This window comes from Elephas maximus, chromosome 13 (genome assembly GCF_024166365.1).
Source record: "Elephas maximus indicus isolate mEleMax1 chromosome 13, mEleMax1 primary haplotype, whole genome shotgun sequence".
NCBI lineage: Eukaryota > Metazoa > Chordata > Mammalia > Proboscidea > Elephantidae > Elephas > Elephas maximus.
Window position 1 is genome coordinate 72,187,896 of NC_064831.1, and position 10,871 is coordinate 72,198,766.

The window sequence follows — 10,871 nt, forward strand, 5'->3', positions numbered from 1 at the left end:
AAACTTAAAGGCACAACAAACTATTATTTCACAGTTCTTGTGGGTCAAAATCAGAGCATGGCTTAGCTAGGTGCCTCTGGCTCAAGGCCTCTTACGAGGTTGCAATCAAGGTGTTGGCCAAGGCTGCAGTCTTATCAGAAGACTCAGCCTGAGGAGGATCTGCTTCCAAGTTCATTGACATGGTTGTTGGCAGCAACTCACAGTGAACTGGACGGAGGGCCCAAGCTCCTCCCAGTCCACTGGACTGAGGGACCCCACTCCTCAGAGTCGATTGAACTGATGACCTTAACTCAATTCAAGCAAAACACCCTTTTCATGAATTTGACAAGCATGTATTGAACACCTTTGTGGCTCTGGCTCTGTGTCAGGTGTTGGGGACACAGAGATGGAAGAAGGATGAGACCCCTGCCCTCAAGGCATTCTCAGGCAAGTGGGAAGAAGACAGGTCAACAAACAATTTTGAAAGATTCTGGCAGTTGCTACTGTGGAAGGAGGTAGAAGGTAGCATGTAAGCCTGAAAGTAGATCTAAGCAGGTCTGATAACTCCAGAGGTCGGTACACCATTTCGCTTTGCCACATGCATCAGCCAACTGAGTGACAACGCTGCCATTTGCTTCACCCACCCCTTCAGTGAAAACCTGTACTTGATATAGTTGGAACCAGCACTAAAGATTTATGGGGTGGGCAGCACCCATAATGCCATTTTTAGACCAGGATCAGATCCTACAACATTTAAGAAATGTCCTAGGAAACAAAGTCCATGGGAGACAGGGAATGAAAAACAGTCAAACAAAGTGCTTGGCATTCTAAAGGCCAGACAATTGACTACATTTCACTTTTCAGCCAGGGCTTTGGCACCTTTTAGCCATTGACTAAATCAGTTCATGTGACATTTTTATGGGGCTTTCCTTTTGGAGAGCATTCTGTAGCAATTTTATCCTCATCAAATGCTAATTTTTTTTTTTTTTTTTGTCAACCTGGAAAGGATATATTACAGAATTAGCTTAATGGTCAATATTCGACTGGTCACACAACAATCAAGACATGACAAGGCTTTGGAATAAATTTCACAAAAATGCCTCTGTGCCCCTAAGGTGCTACTCTTGTTCTTGGTTCCCCGTGGTGGTGGTGGCGTGAGGCCTGGAATCAGTACAGCAACTGGGCCCTGCTCTATTTTTCAAGTTAATTACACTTATCGCTAAGAAAGGAATTTCACTCCCATGGTTAACTATTTTGTGATGAATGAGTGCTCACTTCTCCTGAAAATACTTCCTACAAAGGCCATTTTTCTTAAGTGGTAAAGATATCAGCTTTGGATTTAGGAAGACCCAGGGCTGGAATCCTAGGTCCAGAGTTGATTGGCTGTGTGAACTTAGGTAAGTCATTTAATTGTTCTGTACTACCATTTCCTGATCTTTGAAATGGGTTTGCTCATACCTTGTTGTTGTTTGTTGCTGAGTGCCGAGGAGTTGATTTCGACTCATAGCAAGCCTACGTGACAGGGTACAACTGCCCCATAAGGTTTTCTAGGCTGTAATATTTACAGTAACAGATCACCAGTTCTTTCTCCTGCGGAGTTGCTGGTTGGGCTCAAATCTCCAACCTTTCAGTTATCAGCCAAGCACTTAACCATTGCATCACGAGGGCTCCTTTTGCTCATACCTACTGTATGCAATATCAACTTGGTGTCAAGTGGCTTTACTCCATTGGGTTGTGCTAATGTGTGTAAACCTGTTTGCACAGTGCCTGCTCATGGTGAGGACCCAGTGAACTATAGCAATCATCCACATTCACTGGGCCAGGCTTACCTCTCTCCCTCCCTACCGTTTCTGGAAAGCAGGTTGCACTTAACAGTGGGCATAGAGACCCTTTGGCACTTTAAGCTGCTCTAGGGGTCAAAGTCAGGTTGACTGGGCCAGGGGAAAAGAGGAAGGCAAAATGAAGGGGGTCAGCATTAAAAGTGCCTTTGTTCCTTAGCCAAAGAGAGAATGACCTTCTTAAGGTGAAAAAGAGTGACTGTAGTCGATATGAACTCCATGTCTTCCCCAATTACCTTGCTCCACAAAAGCTTTATGGACAACCACTTCCAGCAGGCTTGAAACCCCATTGAGAGGGGACAAATATATTTATTTTTTTTTTGGAGAGAGAAAGCTTAAGAGATAAAAGTTGTAGATCATTTAGCAACTGAAATTCACTGAAGATGAGTGTCTTTGCCAAGAGCCAGTTTTGACTGGACAAGGGAAACTAATAAAATATGAAAGGAGTCCTGGTGGCATAGTAGTTGAGCACTTGGTTGCTAACCGCAAGGTTGGTGGTTCGAACCCACCAGCTGCTCCAGGGAAGAAAGATGCAGCAGTCTGCTTCTGTAAAGATTTACAGCCTTGGAAAAACTATGGGGCAGTCCTGCTCTGTTCTGTGGGGTCACTCTGAATCGGAATCAGCTCAACAGTGAAAGGTTTGGTTTTAAGGAGTTCATGAAATATGGCAAGGGGAAGAGCTGCAGACAGAGAATCTTTTCCAGAATTTCTCCATAAAATTTGTCTCATAACTACAGGGAGCCTGAAAGGCAGAAAGGGCACAAGCTGGAGTTAGAAAACCCAGATTTGAGAATCAGCTACTCTACACAGGCACAATAACATTATAGTTGTGGGAAGGATCACAGGAGAGAAAGGGAGTGAATGTGCTCTGAACATTCCATGTAAGTGTTATTGTTATTAACTAGCTGCAATCTACCACTCTTTGGAGAATAAATAGAGTCCTTTGGTTGTGACCCGCGGTGCTCAGACATTAACCTTGGCCTCTCCCACGAGATTCCTGATGCCACTGGGTAATCCAGGAACACCACTGAGGGCCAACATTTAGGCATTTAAATGGCAACATTATCATCAACTGCAAGGTAGTGAATCCACAGCCAAGAAGATACATTTGCTTTGCCTACATCAGGGCTTCACAACCCTGGGCCAGACAATCCTCTGTGTAGGAGCTGTCCTGTGCAATGTGGGATGTTTAGCAGCATACCTGGCCTCTACACACTAGATGCCAGTAATACCCTCCCCACACACTGAGTTGTGACAACCAAAAAGGCCCCCCATTAACCCATTGCCGTCAAGTGGATTCACGCTCATACTAACCCTATAAAAAAATAGGACAGAATAAAACGGCCCCATAGCGTTTCCAAGGAGCAGCTGACGGATTCGAACTGCCGACCTTTTGGTTACCGCTATCCCAAAAGGCCTCCAGACATTGCCAAATACCCCATGGGGGGAGAGGGTCAATATCATCCCTAGTTGAGAATCACTGATCTACATAAAAGAAAGAAATAAATCAAGGAACAGCAATTAGGAAGAGATGCCTGTTAGCAAGTGCAGGAGGCAGAAATCAGAGGGGTGGAGAAGTAGAGAGGGAAGCTGCTGGCAGTGGGAGAGCATAAATGTGGCACCGTTTACCCCCCCAGCTTGAGGACTGTTGCCTCCACAATCAGTGGTCACCTCCACTTGGGGGATCTGGGGATGGGACAAAAGGCTTGACCTGGACCAAAAACTAATGCCATCTAATACCACTAGCATGTGTCCATATCTCCTGCTGGTGACAAGGGCCTCGGTCTTATAGGGGAGATCAGCGTCAAAGAGCAGTCTGCCCTTTCAAGAAGCCTAATTTTATAGTAATGAATTCCCAAAACTTAATGTCCACAAAGGGAACCTCTCACTATACAGATTATACAGGCCATCCATCCAAGGGTACGTCAGCAGCCTCGAAATCTGATCTTTTTTTAATTTTCCAAAGCAGCACATGGGCCATCAAAAATCATTTACGAATGTATAAGAACCCATGAGAAATGCAACCAATGGGATTTTTCCTTGCATTATCTGTAATCATTTGTTAAAGAAGAAAACAAAGTTACACCACCAGAGAAAGTGTAGAGAGAATCTTGGTTCTGTTCTAGGTATTTCTGAACAGCTAAAGGAAGGGGGTCGGGGGGACTGGTCTTTATAACATCTCTCCTTTCCAGGCCTCAGCTAACCTCCTTGAGGGAGCAGAAAAGGGAGTAAACACTGCCTGAGACCTTGCCTGAGTTGAAGATCATGCCAGAAATTTTCCAAGCAGGGCCATTCCTTTGTTGCCTCCCATCCCTAAGACCTGCATCCTGCCTTTAGACAGCACCAGGTAAACTTAACTCATCAGGAGCTGGAGTCCCTGGTGTTATAAATGGCTAGTGTGCTTGGCTGCTAATGAAAAGGTTCGAGGTTCGAGTCCACCCGGAAGCCCTCTGGAAGAAAGGCCTGGCAATCTACTTCCAAGAGATCGTGGCCACTGAGAATCCTATAGAGCACACACAGTTCTATGCTGAGGTACATGGAGTCTCCATGAGTTGGAGTCAATCCCATGGCAACTGGTTTGTTTTGTTTTTGTTTTTTTAAGCAGGAGCGACCTAGACAGTGACTATATTTCTAGACAAACAAATATTAAGATAACGGGGAAAAGAAAGACTATGCTAAATGCTGCTCCTGTAACTTACCTGCTACAATGTTACACATCAGCATAGATTAAAATAAACGGCTGCCAAATTCTAGTCAAACGCTGTTCCCCAGGGGCAGCTTAGCCGGAAGTTTGCTGGAAATTCAGTCGCGCACGGTCTGGTCATTCTTACTCTTTGGAAGGCAGAGTTCATGTCAAAAGCGCCTGGCTCCTCCCCTTGACAAAGCCCACAGCCAGAGAGCAGGTGTAGCCTGCCAAAAGCAAACACAAACTCCCCTCAAACAACAACAAACAGTTAACGCCCTCGGCCTGTCAACACCAATTAGCCTGCCCTGAAAGCGGAGGCCTATTAAGGACAGCGCTCAAATCCAGCAAGATCCTTTCCAAGCAGAAACTGTCGTATTCTAGACCTCCCCCAAGGAAGTGACACTCATCGGAATATCAGTACAAGGCTGAGACCAGCTTCTCCATGTGGTGAAGCAGGAACAGGACCTTGGGACACGATACTCTTAGGGGCCTGAGCAGGGCAGTATTATGACTTTAATGGACCCTAAGCTCTTTTGCCTTCGTGAGCCCCTTCCTCTATATATCGATATTAAAATTTATTTTTGATAATTCACTCTAAATTATTTTCACCTTTTAGGCAAAATTTAATAGGTTTTTCTGGGCCCCAAATTGAAAACATTTCCTTTGACCCTAGAAGTTTTTTTTCTTCTAATTTTATTAAAACATCGTAATGGGTCCCTAAAAATATCATAGGGCCCACACACTATGCCTGCGGTGTCTAATGGAGAAGCCAACTATGACTCAGCAACTACTTGTAATTATTTTTTTAATTCTGTTAGACCAAACCAAACCCGTTACCATCAAGTCAATTCCAACTCATGGCGACCCCATGTATTACAGAGTAGAACTGCTTCATAGGGTTTTCTTGGCTGTAATCTGTACAAAAACAGATTACGAGGCCTTTGTTCAGTGGTGCTGCTGACTGGTTTTGAACCACCAACCTTCAGGTTAGCATCCCATGGCAAACCACTTGCACCCCGCAGGGACCTCAAAATACTGTTACCCACGGCTCGATCATTCAACCAGGCACAACTCTGGCCTCTTTCAAAAGTCCATCCTGTTGATAAAATACTGACATAACATACCCGGCAGTTACATATTTCAACTCATCACTTAAAAGTGATTTCTTACAGAGTTAGACTCGAGGAGGCTTAAGAAAAAAATCAAGTCACCACACAAGATATTCTTCAATATTTTATTTATATAGAAATACTTAAAAAATGAAGTAGCACCATTACTTAAGTTTTACCTTTATTATGTAGAACTTTAAATGTCAGAAAAATAAAACTCTTGATACAATTTCAAATCTTGTCTCAGCAAATATAATATTAGTATTTGACCATGAGGTTAAAGGCCCTTTATCATAAAATAAAATATACTTTGTTTTTAAACTTTGCTCAGTAAAGTACATTTAAGCTCAAGTAACATCACCTACATATACATAAACAAGTGGTAAACAAATGTATTAAAATAGAAATACTAAAACTATAGTGGTGCAACAGAATTTTCGTAACTTGCACTGACTTCTATTTATACAAATGTTAGGAAGCATCAACAGTTCCTTTTGACATGTTTATACATTTCCGTTTTTTTTGTAATAATATAGAATAAAATATGCTTTATATCACTGAATAGAAAATATGCTGGGTGAAGCAGATCTAGAAGATTTGTCTGAACCTATAAAATCTCCATCCCAACAGAATACTGTTCAAAACATTACACATTTTATGGTTTGTAATTCCATCACAATTGTGTGATTATTAAAATAATACAGTGTTCTTTGCCATAAGGCCATACTAAAATAAAAAGATTTAACCCAGCTACAAAAAAGTTCACTGAACTTAAATTAAAATACTTGTAAACATCTTTGCAATATGAAATATAATTTTTCAAGTCAAAAAAGAATAAAATACTTCAATCTGTATTAATGCAATTTCTCTTTAAAACTTTTAAACGTTTTTTTTTAATATATAAGAGATATGTTACAGTTTCTTTAACTTTAATAAAGCTGCAGTATCCTGGTTTCACAGGAACTCCTGGCCCTTCCACGAACATTCAAAAAGGATCCACTGTGTTCTCCAATAAGCATCATAGGAACCCACCGACAGAGGGGGACACACTATAAACAGTCCACACATCCCATAAGCACTATTATTATCATCATCTTCTTCATAATAATTATTGTTTTTTTTTCTACTTTAAGAAAATGGAAAACTTGTGGGGTTTTCTTCTTTTGAAAGCTTCCTATTAAGTACAGTGTAAAAACTATCATTACTAGAATGTCGTCGTTCCTATTATTTATAGAGCATGCATTTCAGGTGGTTCAGAGGCTTCCCAGGCTACAGTACTCCTGAGGCAGACATCCTGGCAAGTTTCTTTGTTTAAAAATTTAAATTTAAAAATGAGCGGATACTACAGCTTTCCAAACTCTTCTGGATCTCAGAGTGTGAGCAGAAAGAAGAGAGGAAGGTGGGGCACCAGGGAGGTGGACAGGCGCTGGGGAGTGAGGATGCAGGAGAGGGGGTGCCCCTTCCCCCGCGCGGTGCGCGCAAGCGCGCCTCCTTCAAGAAAAGATGCGGATGGCCTGAGTGACCGCGGTGTGGCAGACCGGACACTCGGGCTCACTCTTTTCGCAGATGCGGTTGGCGCACTCCATGCAGAAGAGGTTGTGGCCGCAGGGCACCAGCGCGGCGATCACTTCGCTCTCGAAGCACACAGAGCAGTCGCGACTGCCCTTCCGGCGCAGCCCGGAGGAGGAGGAGGAAGAGCTGGAGGAAGAGCTGGATGACGAGGAGGAGCCGGATGTGTCCGAAGGCTGCAGGCCAGGCAGCTGCGCCCCCAGCCCATTGGCATAGGAGGAGTAGGCCAGGCCCCCTCCGCCCGGGTCGCTGCGCACCCGACGAGCCAGGTGGTGCTCGCCCGCCCCCGGAGCCATGTGCAAGGGCGGAGACAGGCGCGGGCAGCTGGTGCCGGGGTGCAGCCGTCGATGCACCAGCAACCCCAGGTTGGCGTTGGAGGGCGCAGTGGCACCGCCCCCGGGAAAGACCACTGAGGAAGACGAAGCAGACGAAGATGCTGAGGAAGAGCAGGAAGAGGACACTGGAGCTGCAGGTCCACCTCCCGGGGATCGCTCAAACTGGGCCCAGAGGAGCGGCGCCCCAGGAGGAGGGGCAGGAGCTGGGTCGAAGGTGGGCTGCAGCTCTGGACAGCCGTCGGGGGACGGCACAGAGGCTTCCCCCGCCGTGTAGGTGTACCCGTTGCCGTTGTTGTTGTTGTTACCGTTGTGGGCGAAGCTGAGCGCGGGGCTGGGGGGGCTGTAGTCCGCCAGGCGCGGGGTGGCGGCTGTGCTGCCGCTGGTGCCCCCGCCGAAGTAAGAGTCTGTGGAGGCGCTGCCCAGCGAGCTGGAGCTGTCGTTGCGGTAGCTAGAGAAGGGCTTGCGGCCAGGGGTGGGCGTGATGCTGGGCGTGGGCTTGCTCCAGAGGCTGCCCGGGCCGGACCCGCCGGCCCCGTGGTGCAGGTCGAAGCCCACATCCGTGCCGTTGGCATGGAAGTCGTTCTCGTCTGTAAGTTCAATAATGCCGCCAGTGCGCAGGGCGATGTGCGCCTCAATCTCCTCACGAGCCCGGTCTACGTTCTCCGGCATGCCGGTCACCTCAAACACCGGCTCCTTGTCGCGGCTGGGCGTCACGATGTACGTGTGCGTCTGCTGCTGGATGCGCTTGATCGTGGCGCCCTTGGGCCCCACCACGAGCCCCACCACGCGGTAAGGCACCCGCACCTGGATGGTGGTCTGCCCCGGCAGGTTGGGCGGCCCGGGCACCGCCCCATTGAGAGCCGTGTTCTTATTCCGGGAGGCGCGGATCATGGAGAAGTGCTCGGCGGCGGAGATAATCTCTCTCCGAGCCATGGCCACATCCTCCTTCCTGCCAGTCACAACAAAGACAGGCTCCTCCCCGCGAACCGGGGTCTTGATGTAAGTGTTGGTCTTCGCCCGCAGAGCTTTGATTTTACAACCTGGGAGCCGGGGTGCGGGGGAGGGAGGGGGAGAGAGAGATAGACACGCCCATTATCCCGGGGTAACCGCGGAGACCAGGGACAGCCCGCGTCCAGGACAGCGGAACGGCAGGCCGAGGGATGGGCGGAAAGGGGGCGGCTCCCTCACTGACCTGGGGCCGCGCCACGGGCTTGAGAAGCGGGTTCCACCCGCGCGGCGCTCGAGGAACAGCCCATTGGCTGCCCAGTCCTCCCCCAGTGACTGCAGTCGTCCTGAGCCAAACCCGAGAATCCCAGAAAAGTCAGCTAGGGAGATGCCGCTGGGATCCAGCGGGGCGCGCCGCCCGCCCTCAAGACTAGGCGAAGGGGTTCGGGGAAGGCGGCAGGAGTCGTGATCCCCCAGCGCGAAGGACTGGAGGGGGGCAGTCCTGGGACCCATTGTTCCTCCTCTGGGCTCCATTCCGCTTTGCAGAAATCCAGAATCCTCCTCCCGTCAGATGCTCGTTCCTCCTCCCCCCTCCCAAAGGACCGATCCAAGGCCCCCTCCCCCAAGCATCTTATATTTAAATTATATTTCCCGGGGCGGGTTGGGTGGTGGCGCTTAGGGAGAAGGCAGTGATTTTAGCAGGAGAAAGTGCGTCCCGCCGCGGCTGCAGCGCGGCTCCGGGAGACAGCCTGCCTGCACTTTCTTTGTCTAGGGCGCCGGCCCATCGCGCGGTTCTTCCTCCTCCCTAAGGCTCCCCGGCGCCGCAGATCCCGCTCCCGCAAGCGCTTTCTCAGCGGGGCGGTGGCCCGTGACTCCCTCCCCAGCTCCCTATCCCTGCGGGACCCACCTTGCCGCCCCACGATCTCGGCGACATGCTCAGAACTGGGCACCGGCACGCACTCGGTCATGTTCACGCTCTTCTTGCGCGGCTCGCTGTCGTAGAGAGAGGCGCCCTCGTCACTGTCCAGCCCCAGCAGCGAGAGCTGGTCGAGCGCGAGCTGCAGGGCTCTTTGGTCATCCAGGGTCTCTCCCCCACCGCTGCTGCTGCCGCCTCCCCCGCCGCCGCCTCCCCCTCCGCCGCCGCTGCCGTTGCGCTCCAGGTCTGCAAACAGCGAGCTGGGCATCGCTCGGCGGTGCGCGCCGCGCCCCCGCCGGCCCTCGACTCGGCGGCGAGAAGCTGAGGCCACAAAGGCAGCCGGGAAGCGGGTGGTCAGGGGCGGGGAGGCCGGCCGGCTGCAGAGGGCTCCGTTGCTCCTTTCTCGGCGCCAGGAGGAGTGGGTCGCTCCGTGCGGTCCGCACCAGGCAGTGGCTGCAGGAGCCCCCGCCTGGGTCCCCACCCCAGATCTGCTGGCGGGTGGGGTGGGGGCAGAGTTCGTTCGGCGGCCGCGCGTGCCCCCCGACTGCCCGGCTGGCTGGCCACAATGCCGAGCGAGAAGCGAGCAGGCGAGCGACAGCAGCGTTTCTTTAAGGAGCCCCTCCCCGGCTCCTCCACTCCCTCCCTCCCGCCCTCCCGCCCGCCCGCCCGCCCTCACTCAGCGCTTTTTCCTCCTCTCCTCCCCGCCTCTTGACTGAGCCTCTGCAGCCAGACGGCTCCGGAGGGGGACGAGGGAGGTGCAACGTCACCGGCGGGAGCTGACACTACAATGCTACTGACACTATCGCTGGGGGAGGCGATTGGCGCGCGCCGGGCCGGGGGCGGGCGGAGGCCCCGGGCGAAGAGCTACCCCCCGCCCCAGCGCTCGCCGCAGCCCGCCCCGTCCTCCTCCCGGCCGCGCCCCTCCCCCGCCGCCGCTAACGCCTCTCTTTGTTGTCTAATGCGGGACCAGCAGGCTCGGGACACTTGTTTGTACCTATCAGCGGAGGACAATCACTGTCTCCAGGTTTCCTCCCTCGCCCAACTGAGAAAAAAGCAAGCGCCCAACTCTGATGCCAGGGGCCCGGCCCTGAGACAGCGGTCCTTACAAAGTCCCGTTAGTGCCCCCAAATATGTACCACCCCTGGAGCCAAAGGTGCGGCTGGGAGAAGAGTCTATTGTCTGCCCAAAAGGACGGTCCAAGCCCTCGGACATGGAAAGCGGGACTCGATGACCTGGCGCGCACGGACGAAGTGGCTGCCGGCGCGGGCTGCCCACCTGCACCGGAGCGCAGGAGACACAAAGGCACACTCCCGCCCGCACCACCACTCGCGCGCGCGCGCCCGCGCCTGCATTTCTGTCCCCTTGGGCTGCACTTCGCCCAACTGGTCCTGAAACTGCGAATAAGAAACGGCCAGAAGCCGGCTGCAGCGCGAGAATCGCCAGCCCAGCGGCCAACGACCTCTGGAATGCACCGAGACCGGGTCCTGCACACGC

General features: G+C 51.1%; 1 protein-coding gene across 1 annotated transcript; it reads right to left on the minus strand.

Moving 5' to 3' along the window:
- Positions 1-5,901: 5,901 nt before the first annotated feature.
- Positions 5,902-9,982, minus strand: MEX3B (mex-3 RNA binding family member B). Its single transcript, XM_049852503.1, has 2 exons — positions 9,369-9,982; positions 5,902-8,556 (listed from the first exon to the last, which is right to left on the minus strand). Exons 1-2 carry the CDS (start codon positions 9,643-9,645, stop codon positions 7,106-7,108), a joined length of 1,728 nt encoding a protein of 575 aa, XP_049708460.1. The 5' UTR covers positions 9,646-9,982; the 3' UTR covers positions 5,902-7,105.
- Between the last annotated feature and the right edge of the window lie 889 nt (positions 9,983-10,871).

Excerpts from the sequence above, each read along its gene's own strand:
- MEX3B (XM_049852503.1), bottom strand. The coding sequence starts at position 9,645 with ATGCCCAGCTCGCTGTTTGCAGACCTGGAGCGCAACGGCAGCGGCGGC. Across the intron at positions 8,557-9,368 it reads CGAGATCGTGGGGCGGCAAG|GTTGTAAAATCAAAGCTCTG; the intron begins GTGGGTCCCGCA and ends CCCGGCTCCCAG.